This window comes from Vicugna pacos, chromosome 23 (genome assembly GCF_048564905.1).
Source record: "Vicugna pacos chromosome 23, VicPac4, whole genome shotgun sequence".
NCBI classification, from domain to species: Eukaryota; Metazoa; Chordata; class Mammalia; order Artiodactyla; family Camelidae; genus Vicugna; species Vicugna pacos.
This window is the reverse complement of record NC_133009.1, coordinates 22,911,778-22,935,250: the sequence shown is the minus strand read 5'-3', so window position 1 is coordinate 22,935,250 and position 23,473 is coordinate 22,911,778. Positions and strand designations below refer to the sequence as shown.

The 23,473-nt window shown below is 37.2% G+C and overlaps 1 protein-coding gene across 5 annotated transcripts in view; it reads left to right on the top strand.

The window, feature by feature from the left end:
- Positions 1 to 13,972, top strand: part of CNIH4 (cornichon family member 4) — a 31,753-nt gene extending 17,781 nt beyond the window's left edge. For 3 of the 5 annotated variants that reach the window (XM_072948676.1, XM_072948677.1, XM_072948678.1), the window contains 3 exons: positions 5,550 to 5,662; positions 10,568 to 10,708; positions 13,779 to 13,972. In XM_072948676.1, coding sequence (XP_072804777.1) covers positions 5,550 to 5,662; positions 10,568 to 10,708; positions 13,779 to 13,806 — 282 coding nt within the window. In that variant the 3' untranslated portion in view covers positions 13,807 to 13,972. Of the gene's footprint in view, positions 1 to 827; positions 897 to 5,549; positions 5,663 to 10,567; positions 10,709 to 13,778 lie in introns of those variants that run through there. The other 2 variants (XM_006198843.4, XM_072948675.1) reach the window with 2 other exon arrangements.
- Positions 13,973 to 23,473: the final 9,501 nt, after the last annotated feature.

The window sequence follows — 23,473 nt, the reverse complement described above, 5'->3', positions numbered from 1 at the left end:
GGGGACTATCCATATGGAAATGTTTAGAATTTAGTTGAGAACATAGTTTTTACCTGTTTAATTGGACATTTTCAAACAAAAGCAGAGAGTAGTGTAATAAATCACGTTTCTATTACTCACCTTCAGTGATTTTCAACATTTTGCTATTCTTCATCTTTCTCCTAACTATTGGGGGAGCATTTTAAAGTAAATCCCGCACATTCAATTGAGAACTTTTCCTTTTATGTCTATTTGTCCCTTACATTTTTATCTATGAGTTTATATTTTGTACTAAAATCTATTTTTTATTTAAGTCCAATATAGTATATTTATTGTGGAAAGTTTGAGAAATACAGAAAAGGATTAGGAAAACGAACCATCTGTAATACATCTTGCAAGACAACCACTCCTAACAACATATGACCATGTTGAATTTATAGTTTTGTATCCTATTTTTTTAATATCAAGTTTTCAAAGATATTTTATGGATATATCATAAACACTATTTTCCTACTACTGGGAATTCAGGTTTATAACATTTAAACTGTTTTTATAGGTCTTATTTTCCATTTCTTATAGCCACTGTTTGACATTTGAGGAACTCAGATTGAATGTTCTGATATAGGTCACATTAGAATTGAGCATAATAGGATTATTCTGTGAGAATCATTTGTTGAAGGAACATAAATGAGAAAATTTAGTTGTCTAATGAATGAACTTTAAGGATATAACTAAATTTTGTCAAGTCAAATCTAATTCTGCTTTGTAACTGGAATTGCTTTCTGAAACTCCAAAACAAATACTTTGTTGTTATAAAAAGTTCCATAATTCCTTATCTTGATCATCAGATAATTACGTTGTCGGATTTAGAATGTGATTACATTAATGCTAGATCATGTTGCTCGAAATTGAACAAGGTAAGACATTTCTTTCCTCATTTTCTGGCATAAGGCAGTTCTCCTTTTTCTGTGTTAATATATGTATATTTGATATTCATTGTGATGTTGGTAGAACTACAACGGATTGCAGGGTTTTAGATCATGAAATTATACTGAAAGACAACTTGAAATTTTGTTTCTTTACTCTTCTTTTTCCTTGTCCCTTTGTCCGCAGTGGACAATGTCATTATTCAGTCTAGGTAAAGGTTCATTATTGGGGTAGTTGTTTTTGCCTTCTGTGTCCAAGCCCTATTCTCCCTGCACGTGAAAAAAAGCTCAGTCTCTCTTTTATTGTAAGACGACCTTTTTGTGGCTTGCTGTGAAATGGAATTAATTATTTGATTTAAGGCCATTTTACCTTTAGTATATAGTCAGAGCTTTATAGTGGCAATAAAACTCTTGAGTTGCAGAGCTTGTGTAGATATGAAGAAACCAGTTGGTCCTGATTCATTTTATGAGATAGCAGACAGAAAAGCTTTCTGGATGTAAAAGTTCATATAAAAATACAATACTGAGAAGTGTTTTTTAGCTTGACCTAAAAATGATTCCCATGTGTCTTTTCACATCTTCAATGTATTTAAGTTTCTCTAGCCCATGAGGGAAATAAAGTTACACTTGGAAAGTTAAAATTTCTAGTAAACTGTATTCCTCCATTCATCCATTCATTCATTCATAATTTTCCAGAACGTGGTTTAATACAATGATAGATTTAAATAAAAGATTATGTTCATCTGCAGTGCTCTCAGAGTTCTTTTTTTTTGGTTTTTCTCTTGTGTTACAATTGACATATAACATTATATTAGTTTCAGGCCTCCTCATCTTTATTTTTAATTTTTTTTAAATTTAAATTTTAATAATTATGTTTTTAAAAATTGAGTTCCTGCTGTGTGCCCAACAGGCCCCATCCCCCACACCCCTGCCCTTTTTTTAATTGAAGTGCAGTTGATCAGCCCTCCTTATCTTTCGAAGAATGACTTCGTATGTGGAGATGGATTCATCTAATTATATATATGTTATCAGAAGGATTGTATTTCTTTTTATATTTCTTACTATTTTAGGTGAGTATTTTTGTGGGTTTTCTTTTATAAAAATAAAAATCTAAATACAAAGAAAAGATTACCTGGATTCTTCTACTGAGAAAGTTGCTCTTTTGAAGTTAAGTAGTTTTAAAATTAAATAGTTAAGTAGTTTTTTAATGTTAATTTTTATTTTTGTGAAAGTTATACTTGCACACAATTGAAGTCAAATGTACTACAAAGCTTATGGTGAAGAACAGCAGTCCCTTCCTGACCCTTGTAAATCCTGTCTTGCTTTTTAGGGGCAACTGATTAACACTTGAGCTGTTAATTTTTTTCTAGTATTTATATCCATATTTCTCTTTTATGATGCTTGCATTACTATTTCTTGATTTATCACTCTTAAAATATTATCTATTGACTTCTGAGTCAACATGGTAGATTTAGTTCTTAGATACCTTTCTCTAAACATCTCTCTTGTTTTTCTGCTTTCCTTTTCAGTGAAATTAGTATTCAGTGTTTCATCATTAGGATTTTCTATTACATTATAGTAATGTATTTTTTATTGCTGAACCTTAGAGTAGACAGTGATCATAGTTTTCTTTTTAAATTTTTAAATTTTTTGGGGGGGGTAATTAGGTTTGCTTATTTATTTACTTTCAGAGGCAGTACTGGGGATTGAACCCAGGACCTCGTGCATGCTAAGCATGCTCTCTACCACTTGAGCTATATACTCTCCCCTCTGATCATATTTTTCTTTCTAATTTTTTTTTTCTGGATAGCTTTGTCTTTCCCACTGTTAATTGATTGTTACATTTAAAATTTTTCCTTTGTTTTCTATTTACCTGTTACTAAGTCTTTTCCAATAACATCTTTGAAGCCCTTAAATACTATTTTCTACATGGTTCAAATATATTAAAATAATCTGTCAGTTGTTTTTTTCCAGGTGACATTTCTCCTCCAGACCTCCATCCTCTTGCTGTAGTCTGGACTGGTTACATTCTAGGCCTGTTCCACAGCTTTCATCTTGGGACTTCTGGTTGGATCCCCTGAATCTTGAAAGTCATGTTTTCCTTTCTCCTGGCTTACTACCTAATTTTGCTGGAGTAGCTTCTTGAGATAACGGTACATGGGAGTTAAATTTTGAGGCCTTGTGAGTTTGAAAATGTCTTATCCTTTCTGTTGACTGATAGTTTCTCTGAGTATAGAATTCTAGGTTAGAAAAGATTTCTTTTTTCAGAGTTTACTTGGTCAAGGTCTTCTAACTTCCAGTGTTGTTCAAGTTGGGAAGTGTGATGCCATTTTGATTTCTTATCCTTCTGTTGGGATCTCTCCCTCCCATACCCCCCACCCCTATCCTCTCCAGAAGTTTTAGAATCTTTTATCCTTGGTGTTTTGGAATTCTGGAGTGGTATACCTTCCTTTAGGCCTCTTTTCATTCATTATTTCGGGCATCTGAGAGGTTCTTTCAATCTGGGAAACTTTCTTCTGTTTTTTTTTCTTTGATAATGTCTTCCCTTTCTATTTATTTCTTCTCTTTCAACAAATTGGATTTGCTGGATAATTTATCTGCTGGATTGATCTGCCAGTCCTTTTTTTCTTATTTTTGTTCCTTTTTCCCCCCTACCTTCTTGTTTTAAGATTCCCTGTTTTATCTTCTGAATTTTCTAGTATGTTTACCATTTATGTTAAATTTTTAATTTTTAAGAGCTTTTTGTTCTCTTGGTTCCTGTTTGACTTCTTAGCTCTCCGAGAATACTGTTTATAGTAGTTTTGTCATTTCCTTCTGCTTCCTACATGAGATATATCTGTTTCTTCCAAGTTCCTTCCACTTTGGTTTTTCTCTTTCTTTCATATTGTGGGCTTTCCTCAATTTCTGATGGCTGTCTAGTCATACTTAAGGGTAAAGCACTAAAATACTTTTGGGTGGTCCAGAAGTACTGAGTGGCCCAGGCTTTTGACTGACTGGTAGATAGACTTCACTGAGGGTAATTAATGCCTACCTTTTTGGAGGGTACCTGAAATGGCATTTTTTTGTAGGTATTTTCTCTTGTGCCATTAAGTTACTCCAGAGAAGAATCCTCCAAACTCCTGTCGGGGTGATATAAACCTAGTGCTGGCATTCTGAGAACATGTTAGGGGAACAGATTATTAAGGAGGGAAGAGAAAGAGAACAGAGGATTTGGTTGAAAGTCAGTAAACCAAGCATAATAAGGTCTAGAATTACTTTCTGAAACTTTTGTTTAGGTTTGTGTTTATGTAAAGCAGAATGCAGCCCACAGTAAGAAATCCAGACTTTGAAAGCTGCTGTTTTTTGGGTCTGATAGCATGGAGGGAAGTAGTAGTAACATTATTGAGTGCTTACTTTGCATGTGGCTTACATATGTTATTTCATCTAATTCTCTGTTACAACCTCTGAGGTTTAAGTAGTAGTATCTCCATTTTACAGATAAGAAAATCGTGGCTTAGAGAGGGCAGGTAACTTTTCCAGAAATTGCACAGCTAATAAATAGGCTAGAGCATGGATTTCACTCCAGGTTGGTTTGACTTCGCAATTTACGTGTATAAGCATTACGTTAAATTGGTTACACTTTTTTTTTTAATTGAAATACAGTTGATTTACAATGTTGTGTTACATTGGTTACACTTTAAAAAATGCATTTACATATTGAAAAATTCCAATTTATTTTAGGCAAATTAGGTATAGGGCCCAGAAAATTCTCTTTTTTGTTTATTTAAAAAAACGGTATCTCAAATCTAAATGCAAGAGATCTGGGGCCAGTGTGTCTGGGTTTATAGTTGCTCTGCCACTCAGCAGCTGTGTGACCTTGGGCAGGTTACTTAATCTCTCTTGAGTTTTATTTTCCTCATTTCCACAAGTGGGAAGTGTCAGTTTGTGCCTTCATAAATACTAGCTGTTAGCTTCCTTAAAAAGAAAAATCTCTGCTCAGAGGAGAGGAAGACTATTGGTGAATTGAGAACTTGCCACAATAGCTGTTGATATGAGAACTAGAATATTGTGCAGTAAACACAGAGCACAGATAAGGGCCTTGGGTACTATAAAACCAATAGTCTAGAATTCTGTTATCCTGATCCATTATCAGATTTGTTCAACTTTGAGCTGATGATATAAGCTGTTATTTAAAATTTTTATTAATTTATTTATTTTGTGAATGTAAGATGATTTCCCTCAGGATTCTGAAGCTTGAAAATGTTTGAGATTGATATTCTGACTTGAAAGGCAGCACGTATGTGGATATAAATCATCTCAAATTAGAGTAAGAGGCTTTAGCACAGATACTGGAATTGAAAGTAAATAATACTCTGTTTTTTCCCTAGTTGTCATTCAAACCTACTTAGTGAATGATTTTGAACCTTTACTTAGGATAAAACGTAATTAAAAATTTAAGTGCATGATTTTTTAAGCTGTGCTCTGATGTATTTGCACGAGGTAAGTAGTGATAGCAGTAAGCAAATCTGGGACATCTGAGTCTAAAAATAATCTTGAAACACTAGCTTGGAAGTTCTCTGTACATTCTTTGATTTAGCTTAAAGTAACATGTACATTGAGGAGGAACCTATCAGTGAGATGTAATGCTGTGTTCTTCCCCTGCAGTGGGTGATTCCAGAAGTGGTTGGCCATACCATTATCACTGTGTTAATGCTCATTTCATTGCACTGGTTCATCTTCCTTCTCAACTTGCCTGTTGCCACTTGGAATATATATCGGTGAGTACAATTTGTTTATTGTTTTGTGTCAGGGCAGTTTAGAGAAAAAAATTTTAAAATTTTGACAGCTTTCTCTTCACCAGTAAAACATATGCTAGTCATAAAATAAATGACAGCAGAATGCTTCATTAAATCAACATGAATTTATGTTCACTTTGGTATGCTGGGCAAGTAGCAATTTGCCTGACTCAATCTTGTAATAAATTTACATGTGTAAATTAAAAAATATGTCATGTTTAGTTGTGATGTCTAAAGACTTGTAAAATGTTTCTTCATTGTTTTCGAATAACTTTTTTCTTTAAAAATGATCAAAAGCCTGGGAATATAAAGTTTTTGTTATTTATATCTGCAATTTTCAATTAGCATATACTTGAAATGCTCCAAAGAAAAGTTCATTTTAATTTCTGCATATTAGGTAACATAAAATTTTTAACTTAATAAATTTAGGACGTTTGTTCAAATGTAGCTCAATGGAAACACTGATTGGCTGTAATTTATAGTTGGGGTATTGTTCATTGCATATTTTCTCGTGAAGAGCTGTGGAATAACCTTGACAAACCTGAGATTATTTTTATATCAGTGGATTGCTCCTCTGCTAAATTTTTAGGTTTTATTTTAATTTTATTTATATTTAGTTTTTTGGGGGGTAAAATCATTCATCAACTGATTTTTAAGCTTGATTTTTTTCTTTTAAAGTGCAGTTAGAATAAAAGAGACATAGAAAAGAATAAAGGAAGGGTCAGTGGGAATAGAGTAGGAAGCCCATGAAAAGATAATGGAAGGCAGTGGAAATGGGGGAATGAACTCATAAAGATCGTGGGACCAGAACCTGCGGTAAAGGAAGGTTTTAAAGTCTCCGTTCTTCTTTTCTGGAGGGTGGGTCCAGATGGATAGAATTTTAAGTTTCTTATTGCTTTCCCGTGATCATCCCATATACTAACACCCTAACCTGAGCTCAGCACTGGAAACACAGACTCCTTACATTTCAGATGAGTTGCGATACCACTGGGCTTTTAAGATAGCCCAGTATCCTCGAAACACAGATTTGAGAGCGAGAGTGGGAACCTCTGAGACTGTTTATCTTAATTATATTCCACACCACACCATCAGTCATCTCTACTAGAGATGAAAGTGTCCTAGAGGAAGGGCATGCTTTGGCATGGCTTCTTTGTACAGTTGTCCCTTGGCATCCACAGGAGATTGGTTCCAGGACCCCCACCTCACTCCTGATACCAGAATCCACAGGTGTTCAAGTCCCTTATATAAAAAAGTGTAACATTTGCGTATAACCTACGCATACCCTCCCTTCTACTTTAAGTCATTTCTAGATTATGTGTAATACCAAATACAATGTAAGTGCTATGTAAATAGTTGTAAATGCTATGTAAATAGTTGCTGGCGTGAGTGGCAAATTCAAGTTTTGCTTTTTGCAACTTTATGGAGTGTTTTTTGAATATTTTCAATCCTTGGTTCGTTGAATCCACAGATGCGGAACCCACAGATACGGAGGGCCAACTGTATATAGTACAGATTGCCATGGACAGTTCTGTGAAGTTTTATTTGGGGAGCAATAAAGTTCATAGATTCTATTTCCTATAATTATAAAGACTAAGATCTGGCAATGACAGATTGTCTGCTAGTCACAAATTTACCTTCTATTTTAAAAGGTTAAAAAAATCAACAGATGGATCATTCCCTCTTTGCAGATGTCTGTACTTCATGCTGTTGGGGATACAGACATATATAAAATGGACTCTACCCACAGGAGAAAGAGGCAAAACATTAAATAACAAAATAAGCTAGTTAAATAAGAAGTGGCCTAAGGCAGAGTGAGATAGTTACCAGATGAGTGATGAGGATACTGAGATTGGGAGGGGAGTTGGAGTTCTGTGGACTGGGACAGTTTCATGGAGGTAGCAGTGTTTGAGCAGAGCCCTACAGGGCAGATAAAGTTTGACAGAGAAGTGTGGGGAAAGATTTCTCTGGGGTGTGATGGATAAGGAGAGGGGTGGAAGGGAAAGCTTGAGCAAACACACGAGGCATATTTAAGCACTAATTAAGTTGAAATCACGTAGATGAGGGAGTAGTAATAGACAAAGCTAGAGATGTCAATTGGGATGGGTTGCAGAGAACCCTGAACATTGGTCCAAGGAGTTTATATATAAATATGAGTACTGGTGGCATAAGTTCACCCATTTGAAGCATTCCATTCAGTATGTTTTTAGAATATTTATAGATTTAAGCAGCTGTCACCACAACCCATTTGAGAACATTTCCATCAACCCCAAAGAAGCCCTTTATCCGTTAGTAGTCACTCTGACCCCACCTCTCCTCCAGCTCTGGACAAATGCTGGTCTACTTTCTCTTTATAAAACTTCCTATTCTGGACACACATACCATTTAAAAGAGATCAATATGTGGTCTTTTATGACTGGCTTCTTTCACTTAGCACAATATTTTCAAGGTTCATTGATGGTGTGGCATGTATCAGTACTTCATTCCTTTTTGTTGTTGAATAATATTCCTTTGTATGGCTATACTACATTTTAATTTTTTTTTTTGGCTATACTACATTTTGTTTATCAATTTGCAGTTGATGGGCATTTGAGTTGTTTCCACTTTTTGCACATTATGAATAATTTTCTTGTGAACGTTTTTATCTGCATAATTTTGTGTGGATCATATGGCGTGGATCATGTGGTAACTCTGTGGTTTGATCTGTTGGGGAACCACCTGAGTGTTCAAAAGTAGCTGCACTGTTTTATATTCCCATCAACTGTATGTGAGTGTTCCAGTTTCTCTAGATCCTTGCCAGAGTCTGACCTACTGCCTATGAAAGGTGGAGAATAGAAAAGTCAGAATTGAGTAAGAGAAAGTTTTTAAGGACCACCAAGGAAATGGTAACACTCCTGTTAGATAAGCTAGCATTCAGAGACGGCTAGGACTCCTAGAGACAACCGATGGTCCTCGATTTATGGTAGTTTGGCTTATGACTTTTTGACTTTCTGATGGTGTGAAAGCAACACACATTCTGTAGAAACTGTACTTCGGGTTTTGAATTTTGAACTTTCCCTGGGCTCGTGATACGTGGTATGGAACTCTCCTGTGATCCTGCGCAGCGACAGTGAGCCACAGCTCCCAGTCAGCCATGTGATCATGAGGGTCAACACCCATACACCTACAACCATTCTGTACGCCATGTAGCCATTCTGGTTTTCACTGTCAGTATGGTATTCAATAAATTACAGGAGATATTTAGGACTCTTTTATAAAATAGGCATTGTTAGATGATTTTGCCCAACTGTAGGCTAATATAAGTGTCCTGAGGACGTTTAAGGTAGGTTAGGCCAAGCTATGATGTTCGGTAGGTTAGGTGTATAAATGCAATTTCAATTTTCGATGGATTTATCCTGACATAACACCACTGTAAGTTGAGGAAGATCAGTATTGAGCTGAGATGTCATCCAGGTATTCATATGTAAATAATCTTTATTCAGCTATAGACGGGCTGCTAGCATTTGGGGGAGAAATTAAGATTTGCGGAACTCAGAGAGGCTTTGGCATTTCACAGAAGTCATAGTTGAGAAACCAAATGTGTGGTGAGAGTGAGGGACCCAAGGATGGACTAGGAGAAACCTGGACACAGGGAAGGAAGAGGTCATGGACAGTGCTAGGTTTGGGCATGCTTGTCTTGCAGATGGCACAGTCTGTGTGTAGAACCCAGATGCTTACACTCATTGATCCTCCCAAGATAACCCACTTTCCTTACTTGTAAAAGGGATCATTAGGGGAAGAAGACAACTTTCATACATGACTATAATATACCCAGTGATACTGAATAAATATGAAATGCTGTATGTTATCTCAAGAGCCCCAAAGACTCCATAATATGTTAAACATAGTAGCTCAGGATTTTATTTTTAAAGTTTGAGCCTCCTCTGAGTCTGTCGGAACACTGAGTTGAATTGGCCTGGATTTGGAGGTAGGTGTGTGCTTATAGTGTCCTTTATCTTCTGTATTGACTTTGTAGCCCTATTCCCATCTCCCCACTGTGGTCATACTTCCACCAATAAAAGTACATTTCTTATTTGTCAAAATAGTATTACTTAATTTAATATTTAGATTTAATTTAAATTAATATTTTAATTTATTTTGTATTTTTAAGAGAGTTATGTAAAGTTAGACATTGCATTTTGAGTCTAAACTATTCACTTACTGTCTTAAAGGGAGTTTGATTTTACCACAGTGGGATTTATTCTAAATTATATCTGTTTCGTCTTCTTTAAATTGCTCTTTTAAGGTAGGTGCCATTTATAAACCATGCAAATTGAGACATTATCTATTGATCAGCAGGAGCACCAAAGGTGAGGATTCTATTCTGGACGTAGAATCTCTCTTTTTAGCATCATCTCTGAAATGGGAATAATTATGTTTGACCCTACTCTTCCTTATAAAGATGTTGCAAAGGTGAAGGAAATTGCGTTAATTAACTTAGAACTTTGTGTATAAAGATGTTTCTAAGAACTTGATAAAGTTGATTTGGTTTTGGGGCACCCTTCACTTGTGTCTCATGGAAAACAGCTAAAGATGCCACCAATTCAGTAGTTTTCTACAGAAGATGGGTAAAAAGGTCTCGGTGCATAAAACACCCTTCTTTAGAGAATTACTGTATTTGTTTCAGAGGGCAGAAATTCACCAAAAATTAACAGTATTGTATTTTTCAAAGGAAAGGTAAGTCCTGGCCTGTGACATGATTTTAATACTCTGTCCATATTTGGTCTGAATTTAAGGCTGCTGTGATTGGTTCACTTTTAAAGGTTGATTATTATTAGTTACTTATATTTGAATATTTACGCTTATGACTTGATTTTTCTGCTAATGTGTATACATCCTTTAATTTATCAGGCTCATTATGGTGCCAAGTGGTAACATGGGAGTGTTTGATCCAACGGAAATTCACAATCGAGGGCAGCTGAAGTCACACATGAAAGAAGCCATGATCAAGCTTGGTTTCCACCTGCTCTGTTTCTTCATGTATCTTTATAGGTGAGTTTATGGTCCTCCTGGTGTTTTCCTAGATGCCATGCCTGCTTTTGGTGGGTGAGATATTACTGTACTGTAGGATTTTGTATTGACTTTGTAGAGCTTTGGGAGATTATGTGAATTTCTTGTAATTGTGTAGATTTTTTACATATGTCATTGAATCAGCCTTCCATCTGACCTGCAGTAGAGTTACTCAGTGTTCTTAGTTACTTCTTAGCTGCTAAGGCTGTCAGCATGCTTAAAACTGTCTTTGCTGTTCTTCTCTTGCCCTAGTATCCAGCTGTGAGGTCTCACTGCCTGTTATAAGCATTAGCCTGTGTGCGCCCACAGCCTCTCCCACTCATGGGTCTTCTGGGGATCAGACCACTGGCAGCAGCTCTCAACAACTTATATGCAGGTTGGGCTGATCTTTCATGGCAGTAAGAAATTTAGGTGTGATGCCTTTTCTCCAGGGTGCAATTGGTCTCTTCTGGTAAAAATTGCATCAGTCTTCCAGTTATAACAGTTTGAAAGTCAGATTTAATATGAAGGATTGGCTATCAGACACTGGAAGCCTTTATACAGTCCTGTTTTAAACAAATTTATTACCTTATGTTTTAGAGATGACATGCCACCTTTTCTTTTACCTATCATAGGCCCATAAAATAGAGCAAAGAGGAGAAAAAAGTTGTCGTGTGTATATGATTTGATCAAACCTTTAAGAGGCTAAAAATCAGGCTTAACTTTTATATCTGAGCTAATCGTATCATTCCTGTTTTTTACATGTAAATTTTAATTTTCACATAGGCAAAAAGACAAGTAGGAAAAAACTTATACTGAACTAAACTTGCATCACTCAAAAGATTCCTAATAATTAGACACTACACAAAGATAAGAGTTTAAAAAATTGCTGTTTTGTCTGAAATAGTTTAGGAGTCAGAGCTATTTTGGCCTCTGTCAGAAAAAACAGGGTTCCTAAAATCCTTTTGCTGTGCTAATTCCACCCACTAGCATAGATTCGATTGAAATTAGAGTTTAGATGGTTTCCTTTTTACCATTTATTTTATTTGTTATGCTGTATTTTAAAAATAGGACAGAAAAAGCACATCGGTGTTGGTTTCTGGTTCTCATACCCTATCTCATTGCTAGCATTTAAATCCTAGCATTTTTAATCCTAGCATTTAAATCCTAGCATTTTTAACCCTAGCATTAATATGAACAATAAATAGCAAAGAAACTTAATATTAAGAATACAAGGTGGTTATCCTTTTTTCTTCCTCTTCTCCCCTCCAGGTTTCATGCTTTTGGAGAGTAAACTAGAGTGGACATACCCTGGGTCTTGATAACATGGGCTTCCCGAGACAGTTGGGGCACAGCCAGTGCAGTCACACGTCTGGGTGTAAACGAAGGATTAGGGGGCAGGATCCTGCTTAGTAGACTTGAAGTCTTAGGATTTAAAAATGGGCAAGAGTTTCTTAGCTCTCAGTTGTTGAATTTAAAGCAATGGGAAGACGGACTGAAGACTGGGGGTTGGAGGGATCAGGAAGCAATTTGGGAGCAGGTTGAAGGTATAGTTCTTTACATTGAAATAAAAGGTAGGCAACCTGTATCACTGGTTTGACTGAGTAGCTGCATTCCTCACTAGCTGCATCTTTTCTTTTTCTTTTCCCTTCCTTTCCCCTTCCCTTCTCAGCTTGTCATTTTTAGCCATATTTTACCTTACCTCGTGGTCTTCCCCATAGCTCAAGGGCTCAGGATGAAAGAGTAGTCTCAGAGGATGCCTGTGTAACACTTTTCTCTTAGCCTTTGGTTGCGGTTTTTTAAAAGTAGTTTTTATTCTGAATCATCCGATTTCTAGAGCAGGGATTTATGCTGCTGCTTCTGTATCACCTGCCACCGCTTGTGTGGTGCCTTGCACGTAGCAGACATTCAGGGTTTGTTAAACAGAATTAAAGGAGCAAATGCCCGTCTTCTTTAGAGATTGATGGAATCTATGCCTTTGGTGTTTTGGTTAGGTGCTGCCCTGGTGGAATGTGGGCTCTACCACCTACTCACTGTGTGACTCGGGGCAAGTTTCTTAACTTCTCTGTGTCTTGATTTCTTCATCTGAAAATGGGATAGTAATTGTACCTACCTTGTTGAATTGTGATGTGGATTAAATGAGATAATGCATGTAAAGCACTTTGGTTTTTGGTTAAGCTCTAAAGAAACTTAAAATATTAGTTGGTACCATTAATTCCTGCTGTGCACCAAGTACACTTAATTTCGTTAAATTTGGATAACTAATCACTTACACTATTAATAATGTAAGGGTATTTTTCTGTAGTTATTTGAGCTCAGCAGAGCAAGGCTGATGCCAGTAAAAAGAATTGATAGTCTTGTTGCTCTTGTTAACTGTGGCGGTTTTAATAGCGTTTTCTGAGTGACTGCTGTGTGTCAGACACTGTGTAAGGCGAGTGACACAAAGGAGCAGCACAAAATCCCTGTGTAAAAGCCGGGAGCCTGGTGATTTCAGCTCTCAGGCGTTATCCTGGAATATGAAAGTGATGACGCCCGGATCCAGCTCTCGTGTCAGAAGAGCTTACAATCCAGGGGTAGAAACTTAAGCCAAGGTGTGCGGGAGGACGAGGAGCTCTGGAAGGAAGCCGTGCGACTGCCCTGGGCTGAGAGGCCGGCTTGCCAGAGGAGGTGCTGGAGCCTGATCGATAGTCAGGCCTGACTCGGAAGTGACCCGGTTGATGGCAGTGGGATGGGAGGAGGTGTTCAGGAGTAGGGACAGCATGTGCACAGACCTCCACAGAGAATTAAAGTTTGTTTCCTGACATTGCTTGTTTTTTCTGAACTATACCCCAACATTGGTTTAGGTTATACTCCCCACCCTACCTCTACCCCAGTTTTCTTTTTTTTTTTTAGTAAAAATGTTAGGGCCTCTCACTGCTCCAATATAGGTGTTCTTTCCTTTAGGTATAAATGATTGCTTTTTACTCAAACGAGTGTCCCTTGCTGAGCCTTAGGGGTGCAAGTCTGGACAGACCAGACTCTGTAGGGACATTTCTGAGGAAACATTAATAACATTAATTTCTTCTCTCCACAGTATGATTTTAGCTTTGATAAATGACTGAAGCCGGAGAAGCCATGGTTGCAGTCAGCCTACACTACAGTGCACAGTTGAGGAGCCAGAGACTACTTAAATCATCCTTAGAACCGTGACCATAGCAGTATATTTTTTCCTCTTTGAACAAAAAGTATTTTTGCTGTATTTTTACCATATAAAGTATTTAAAAAACATTAATTGAGTTTTTGTAGCTTTCTGGTTCTCAACTTTAGCCTGAACCCCAACATGTGAAGGTGTTTTTCATCATCTGTGATCTGTGTGCAGGAACAGGCCTGTCATTACAGCCTTGCACGCCAAAGGAATAAAGGACCCACTCCAAAGGGAAAACGTAATCGATGGGCCAAGTGGCTCTTCAGGTCTACTGAAAAGTCAGTGCGGTACAGCACTGTTAATCTGGGCAAGGGAAGAAAGAAACTGAACTTCCTCTTTGCCTGTATTGCGGCAGCTTCATACATTTAATATGGTTTAAAGATTTATGGGACTGTAAGCTAAAAGTCTTTTCACAAGAATGTTAACAGAAAATGACATTTAAAAAAATACATATTCTTTGCCGAATTTGTGAAACCCTATAAGCCATTATAGGTACGATGTCATTCCTGCTTATAGAAAGGAAAATAAACCAAAAAAGTAAAATTTTATCAAGAGCTTTCATTTAAAAGCCACTGCCTCCACAATCACCCTCAAACCCAAACAATCCCACTGGCTCTTGCCGGGTCTTGTTTCTGTTTTCTGATTGATCCAATTGTATTTGATCTCCCTGATGTATTTTTTAATGGGTTTGGAGAGGTGATTTGGTAGAAAATGCTCATCAGATTAGAGGCAGGAATAGCAGTCATTCAGTGTCAGTGAAATTGAGCCTGTCAGTGCTCTGCTTGGTGCCTGATTAACTGACACTTCGGTCCTGCTGCGCTGACTACTTTGTGAATGGAGAGGCCCAATACAAGCCATTTCATGGACATAGCAATATCCACGCAAGCTTGGTTCTTTGGAGTTATATTTGTAAATTCTTACAGTTGATGAGAGCAGTTAACCTCTTCAGCTCTGTTTGCCGGGTACAGTGAACCTGGCAGTTTATTCTCAGTTCTCGTTTGTGTTTTAATGTTGCTATCTTAGGTGTTGGCATTTAGGCTAAAAATGTGTGTTTTATGGCAGAGTCCAAAGGAATTATTCGCTCTGTTGAGGCAGAATTGGATAGCTACACAAGGTGTGTGGTCACCAAACATCAAATATTGCATGTCCTTTCAGTCCTGGACTAGATCTACCCGTGGCAGAAGCCAGAGAACCACTAAGCAAAACTCCTTATACGACAGACCCACATTTTGAGGATGGTGGTACCCTGGTCACATGTGAAAGGGACAGTGAAATGGCAAAGTAAACTCGATTCTGTTGAGCTCTTTGGGGGTCTCAGAAATTGCTCCTTGTGATTATCTTGTATTTCTTCCAAGCAAAGAGACAACAAACTCACATAGAAGTTAGTTTGCCTGCATCTCTTTTCCTTCTGAGGTAACTTCCTCTGTTTAAAAAAAACCAGCCATTTCACTCTGCCTTTCTCGCTAACTTCCAGTGCCTCTAAATGTTCTGCTCAAGCTTTTAAAGCAATGAAGCTGTTGGAGAATTTAAATCCTTAGAAATGAGAGAGAAACAAGCTACTTTAGGAAGCTCAGAATTGGTAGAGGACTGTTGACCAAAATATTTTATCCTCTCATTCAAGTATTCTTTTCTTTTAAATTGAAATATAGTTGACTTTACAATATTGTGTTAGTTTCAGGTATACAGTGTGGTGATTTGGTTGGTTTTTTTTTCCAGAGTATATGCCATTATAGGTTATTACAAGATATTGAATATACATGTATTCTTAATAACCAAAATTAGAAAGTTGTGTAGTTGAGAGCATCTGACTGTGTATTGTCAGGCTCAAGTTGCCAAGGCTGAGCAAATCAGAAAGGTGCCTTGTTGGTAACAAAAGACAGGAGCTCTTCTGAAACATTAACTGTGGTTAAAAACAAAACCACCTTTCTTGTTTGTCTGTATCAAAGCCAGGAAAGGGGGTAATTTTAGTTTTTGTTTTTATGTTTTAGGAGCTCTTTTACAAATGATGAAAAGGTGAGGGTGGGGAGGGAATGTCCTGACTTTAAAAACTGTGGTTAAGATGCTAAAGGTTAATTTTCTATGCTTTTATTGGTTGGAGAGTTACAGAGGACCTTTAGAGATCATTTGTTCTAACTTCATCTTTGAGACAGAACTGAGCGCTAGGGATTGCATCTGGGGTCCTGATGGTTAGTTCAGTGTTCTCTCTCGCTCTCTTATCACGCCTCTTCCCTGTCCCGCTATGAAGGTAGTACCCAGGGCCCAGGCAGTGCAGACTACCATGGCGTGCTTCTGGTGTAAAATATTTTTATCTGTGTGTTCTGTCATTTTCCCTTGTCCCTTTCCTTCCATCCTTTCAGTGGTGGCAAGTGCCGCGCTAATCACTGGACTCTCAGCTGAGAGGGCTGAGGAAGCAAGAACTAAGGAGGTGCAGCTCAGTTCATCAAAGCCTGGCAGCCACCTCTTCATGCCACACAGATGACAATGGAATAAGAGGCCAAATCTGCTTCCTCTCCTGTGGGCTTACTTTGAAGTTGAGGGCTAAGAAAGCCCCCTGTGGAACTTTTCTTTTGTGGCACTTACCACTTTCTGTCTGGTAATACAATTACTCGTGTGCAGTTAATCTCTCCTACTAGATTGTGCGCTCCTGGAGGGCAGAGTACACTCTGACTCATATTTGTGTCTTCCTACTGCTGCTGGCACCTAACACAGTGCCTTGCACACAGAAACAATAAATGATTGTTGAATGAACAAGTAAATCTGATTGTGTTGTTCTATTGCTCTTTCAGCATGAAGTCTAACTGATGTCCTTTACGTCAGAGAAGTAAGAAGCAATGGAGCAACATAATCAAAGCCCACCGTCTGTTTTCGAGGCAGTCACGTTGTGGGATGTCCTAAGACGGGCTAGGTTAGGAAAGGAAACCGCTGTGTGTGTTTGGTGTGCCTGAGACTTGGGAAGTCAACTTTACTGACAAGCTAGTATTTTGTCACAGGTAATTGTGATGAAAAGTGTGTGCCAGGTATAATTAATTACCTCCCACATGTAATAAAGTTGTTCTAATATGTGGAAACAGGCCGAGATAGAGAAGGTAAGTCTGAAATTCTGTGTTTACCATCTAGATTACTGCCACCTGAGTTTATATACTTTCAGCCAAATATACTATTTTGCTATGTAGTGTAACAGACTGAAATATGCTTGGTGTAGTGAGACTACAGTTAACAAGCTGCTCAAAGAATGGGCTATTTCAGCTTTCTGAGCATTTGTTAGTGAAGTCTTTTGGTTTTAAGCCATACTTTTTGTGAAGATTCTAAAACGCAGTAGCCACATTGTTTTGCACTGAATAAATACAGTCTGAGGACTGAGGGTCACTCAGAGCCTTAGGGTTAGCACTGGGGGCTGCAGCCATCCTACTGATCATCACCCGCAGGACCGTAGGTGTTACAGGGATTGTGCACGAGCTGAGCAGGTACTGAGCTCAAGTTGCTCTTTAGAATAAATTCCTTGGTAAAAGCTGTTTTTGTTTTCAGCTGCTTCCTCTGAAGCTGGGTGAGGAAGAGTGAGTGGGGAGGTGGTCAGAATCAGCTGTGGGCTCCGAGGTTTGACTGTGGCTTCCTCTGTTGTGTGCTTGGCTTGCTATATCCGTTCTGGAGCAATCTTGGTTTCATCTGTTTTAGTTCCCATTGAACGTTAGAGCCTAGTCAAAGTGTGAGTCAGTTTAACAAATACTTCAATTGCTGTTCCCCAGCGGGGCACCTCGTGTGCGGGTATTGCGGGGACCAGCGAGACCAAGTCACAGGCTACCGCACCATCTCTCTCCAGCCAGCCCTCTTACTCCTGGCTCACTTCTAAGCGCCCTGTTTTATCACAGTCCCTACTTTGTTGTTGATCTAGGGGACCTGATCACATCTTATACCTGCTGTTCTAACTACCGTGTACTCTTTGGGCAAGAGGCTGGCACTTGAACAAAGAAGGAGCTTGGATCCTTTGTCTATTTTCACAGCTCACTCCATTCAAATTGATCATCTCTGAAGGAGGATATAACGTGGAATCAAGTTCTAGATCCTGATCTTATCACTTGATCTGATCAGCAGCCCATTTCACAGATTGGATGTAAACTGGGTGAGGGTTGAACCTGATAACTCGAAAGGCAACAAGTTTGGCTGCCACTGCATCTGCTCTGTCGGAGACCTGTAGTCTTCTGGTGTAGCTCTCTATAAAGATACTTTTTGGAAGAGAATAACAGGACTAATCTGAGTTACCTGGTAAGTTTCTATTTTACCAGCTACAGTGATCAGACTCCTGAGCATTCTTGTTTTATCCATAATCTGCTTCACACCCACCACCCAATTTTGAAGCAAATACCAGACATGATTACATATGTAGTATTTTTATATGTATCTCTGTAAAATAAGTGTTCTTACACACACACACACATACATACACACACAACCATAGTACCAGCGTCATACATAAATTGGTAATTACTTAGTATTAAATATCCAGTTGGTGCTCAGATTTCCCCTACTGGCTCAAGTTTCAGTTGGCTTGTTCACATTGGGATCCAAATAAGATCTGTACATTTCATTTGGTTAATGTCTCTTAATTACTAAATTCTTTTTCCCCTTGCAATTTGAAGAAACTCATTTGACATAGCAAACGAGTGATTTGTTGTGTAGAACCTCCAGTGTCCTGGCTTTTGCTGAATCCTCTATTATAAACTTTAAAGTCACTCTTAAAAAAATCATTTGTAATTTCACTATGTGCATTCTAACCCATCTTAATGCTGTCTGGTGAGACACTGTTAGATCCTTTTACAGATGAGGGATATGACAGGCTAAGTTAACCTGTCTAAAGTGACACACCAAGTGACAGGATTTATATTCGGGTCTGATGACTCCAAAATCCATGATTTTAACCACTACTTTATAAAACAATTTGAAGATACTCAGATTTATTGTGGAGATCTTCTATAAAACTTCATGTGCCTGTTTTATTGATTGCTTTAACTATATGGAGAAAAAACTCCTGCTATAATTCCAAAAGTGTCATTTTCTTCTATGAACTAAACCGTTACTTAGAATCAGTAAAGTGGGCCCTTAAACCTGTGACAAGTTTTAACAATTTTTGTTCCAGGGTGAATGGCCATCTATAGACCAAGGGAGGTTTATATGGTGTAGTGGCTGAAAACATAAGCTCCGGGTACCTGGCTTCGAATCCCAGCTCCTTCATACCAGTTAATTTATGTAAGCCTATTACCCTCATTTGTAAAATGAGAATTAGAGTCTTTGCCCCATGAAGCTATCATGAGGATTAGATAAGAATTCAATTCGGTGAGAATGAAATGAAATGAGGCTCATCCATAGACTGGCCTACAGTAAGCACTCAGTGTATTAGCCCAAAGGAAACCGTTCTGTGCTCTTGCTACTCAAAGACCACGTAACTGTGTAGTGTTGTGGTTAGTCCCTCTCAATACCCATTGTGCTCCTGCTTTTAATTCTTGGTGTCATTGCTGAAGTAATATAGCAGTCCCGTGGTTCTCAAAACCCACCAAGAAGTAGCTCAGTGCCAGCTGACAACGTACAGTTACCTGCTGTTAACAAACTTGACTTGTGATCTGGAAGGTGGCTTAGAAATCTAGAAGTTAGAAAAGCCTTCAGTTGAGTCTCCCATGCACTTGGATCTAGAAGTTAAAAGCACAGGCTCTGGAATCAAAACAGGGGTTACCATCTGTTAATTGTATTTGTTTCCTTAAGCTTGTGTTTATCATTGAAAAAAGTGAGCAATACTTGCTTACAGAGATAGAAGTTTAAATAATGTATATAAACTGCCTGGTACCCAATAAGCACTCCAATTACATATTTACTAGGAGGAAGTATTGAAAGAAAAAGGAAATTAAAACCAAATTAGTTGATTAATATCAGTTCTTTGTGGACACGGAAGTAAAATCTTACTGAATTTTTTCATGCAAACCCATTAATGGGGAAAAAGAGCCTATTTAAACATAGTGTGAAAGACCTTTTTTGAAGTTTTTTTCATTTATAATAAAATCAAGGCCTCTTTTCTGAATTAGGCCACAAACTGCTGTTTTTCCATATGGGGGATGAGGGAAAGTGATTCACTATTTGAAACTATTTGGCATACAACTACCAATTCAATATGTAGCTGCATTTTTAAACTATATTCAAAATGAGGAAAAAGCCACCACACAGGAGGGCTTAAAAGAACAATTAGCATGTTCATTTGAATTCTAGATATGGTCTATCACCATGGCTAATTATGTCCCAAATAAGATGTCTTTCCTGAGGCTATAAAAGAAAAAGTCTTAAAATTGTATATGGACTCCAGTTGCATCAATGTAATGCACTGACCAAAGACCAATCCTCACATCAGAAAAGGAAATTAAGACTTGATTAGAAATTTATTATTTGTTCTTCCGTTTCCAGCAACAGCTATAAATTACATGACAATTTAATATTTTGTTAACTACGTGATTATACTGTTTCATACACAGCAAGCTCATGTTAAGCACGCTAATTGATTAGGTTTGAGGGAGAAGAGTTCACTGCCACGAAATCAATGACAGACACTAAAGATCCTTGGGAGTAGTGACAGGATGATGGGGTCATTGTTGACCTCTTTAAGGGTTTTTTCTGAAAAAAAAATTTCAAGTAGAAGTCATGAAATCATGTAAAGACCATCAACTTTTCTTTTGCTTAAGTGGAAGGGAGTTGAATTGTGTTTTAAAAATACAACTTTATACTCAGGTTTACTAGGGTTGGGAATTTTTCTATACCTGTGCTGGCATCTGGCACGAAACTTTAAATATAGACAAATAATCTCAACTAAATCTCCTAAGTGTAGCTGTACTTAAAGAATCCAAGTAGAAGAGACTTTTCTCTTACCTGTTAATGAGGAGGGGGCAAACCATAACTTTAAAAGCAGTGAGTGTGAAAGCACTACTCTCTCTGCTTTATTAGCGGATCTGCTGTCGTAAGCTGACTCTCTCCACTGTCTGCCAATACTAGTTTTTCACGTCTGAACTTCCTCTCACTGTGGAGAACTCTTAGCAGGAAAAATCTTGAAGCCTACTACTATAATTCACCTTGGTGGGGCAACTGGCTTTCTTTTGCTTTTTTTCATAAATACTAATATACTATATAGGTTTGTATACACTGAATGCTTTTTCCAAGGGATCTTTTAAAGAACTATATGATTATTCATTGTGAAATAAATTTTAATTTCAAACTGGAAATATATTTTCTCTCCTTGTCAGCATATCCACTGGCTAAATGCATAATTTCAGATACAGTAATATTTTTGAACAATATGCAGCATGTGATCCCTTTAAAATTCAAGTCTTCCTTAAATTTTTGTAAATTAACCCATGATTACACAAAACAGCTCTTTAAAAAGATACCTCAACTGGCAAAGGAATGCTTCCTTAGACACTGCTTAAAAAACTCCAGGTAAATCTATGGATGTCAAATTTAGCAAATTAATTCTTTTAGGTAAAACAATTTAAAAACTCAGATTAATGACTATTAGGAGATTTAACACAGGAACAATTACTTAATTATTCATTCTGTTTATTGGATTGAAAGGGAGTACAAACGATTGATTAAGTGCTATGCACCGACATGGAAAAAGTGTATTTAAAAAAAACTCAGTAAAGCAAATCAAAGTTAATGTAGTTTCAATTGAACAAAAATTTAGACATTTAATATACTACACATTTATAAAATAAAAGTTAACATAGGGTGTTTTGTAAATAATTAGTAGAACAAGTGAAAATAAATATATCAGAGACCTGAAGTTTTTTATGCTTTAATGAAATAATAAAGCAAAGAAATTTAAACTACTAAACATAATCTGAGGCAGTTAAAAAAAAAAAAACACAAAACCCCCCAAATTTAAGAACACAATCCTTTGAAACATTTAATCAGTCCATAGCAAACAGTTATTACATACCAAAAGCTCTAAGTGTTAACTAGTTCCACCACAATGCCATGTAAATCTTGACAATTTAGAAATCTTGAGATCAACACTTAAGTTCTTTTCTTGATCTCTACAGCTTGGTTTGTAAGTACATACATGCTTTTGTGGATCTATTCCCCTCGCCACACACACACATTTTCAAGGAGCCAATAACATTTTTTTCCATCTGTGCCTAAAAATGTTCCAATTCGGTTTTTAGCACATTGTCCCTGATGATGAAATGTTTAAGTTAAAGATGGGGATACAATTTCAATCTTAGAAAAATATACCAGTATTAACCAAACCTCAAATTCAGAGAGGGTACTTCACATGTGCACAAGACTTCTGGTAAAATTGGCAAGAACCTAGAACAGCTGTTTCCAGGACTTTTTGTGAATTAAGTACTCTCTCTCTTTCATACAGACACTACACACACACACACACACACACACACACACTTTTATACTATTAGTTTCATTAAATCCAGGCTATCTGGATTAAGTAGATAGGGGATGGGTTTTTATAGTTTTTGTTTTTGCAACTATAGGGCAGCTACTATAACAATAGCTTAACAATACTGAAAATTTTCAATTAAGTTCACCCTGTTTTTAGAAAGTGTCTTAGTGTAAATGCAAATTCACCTCTTCTTTTAAAGTTAGCAGTTATATTAAATCAGATATGGTTTTTGAAATGGAAGTAATATTTTGGAGAACAACCCCAAAAGAGTTGCTAAAATCCAAATGAGAAATCAAAACTAAATCAAGATATTTATACATTTTAGAGATGGGACAAAAAGGATATTAAGAAAAAGGTCTTCTTTCCTCCCCATTCAAAAGTAGCCATTCTTCTGCTGTGAAAGAAACTGACATGGATATTTCCCTTTCAAGAGATGTACGATATATTTACCACTGTGAGCAGAGGTGATAGGGTCAGTTCTTGTATGCAGGAACCAACATCCTAAAAAAGAAAATTTCAAGATGGGGAGGGGTGGGGAAAAAAGGGTTTTCTATTAATGTCATGGAATGCCACCCTAGAGGGAGAACACGCCTAATAATAAAAATCACCACATTACTACCAGCGTTGATCTCAGATTAAAATACTGACGAAAATTGATTTTTTTCCTTTCAACTTGTTTTAGTTTAGTTTTAAAGTCAGGTAATCCCTTTTTTGTTCTCCCACCCACTAAAATGGGCCAATTTGCAGGGACATTTGCAAATAAAATTTCCTTTGTTTAAACTACTTACCTGGTTTAAATGTAACACATTTATCTGGTCAAAAAGAATAACAGAAATATAACTAGCACGAACACTAATAAAGTACAAAACCCAAAACTGAAGCTTTGTCATCCCTCCCAGCTAATCCCCCATTCTAATTCACCACCCACACACCAATCTTAGGAATCCCCCAAATCCAACACTGTTCTAGTAATAACCAATTATTTGGAGGAAAAAGTCATTTCATACTTGCTCTAGCCCTTAATCAATGAATAATAACAAAAACATTTTTAAGCACATGGAAATGAGCCTACTAACCTGATTTTTGGAGCCAAAAATCTCCAGTCTATTTTGATCTATGTGCAAAAAGTATTGGTACTTTTCAATTTATACATTTG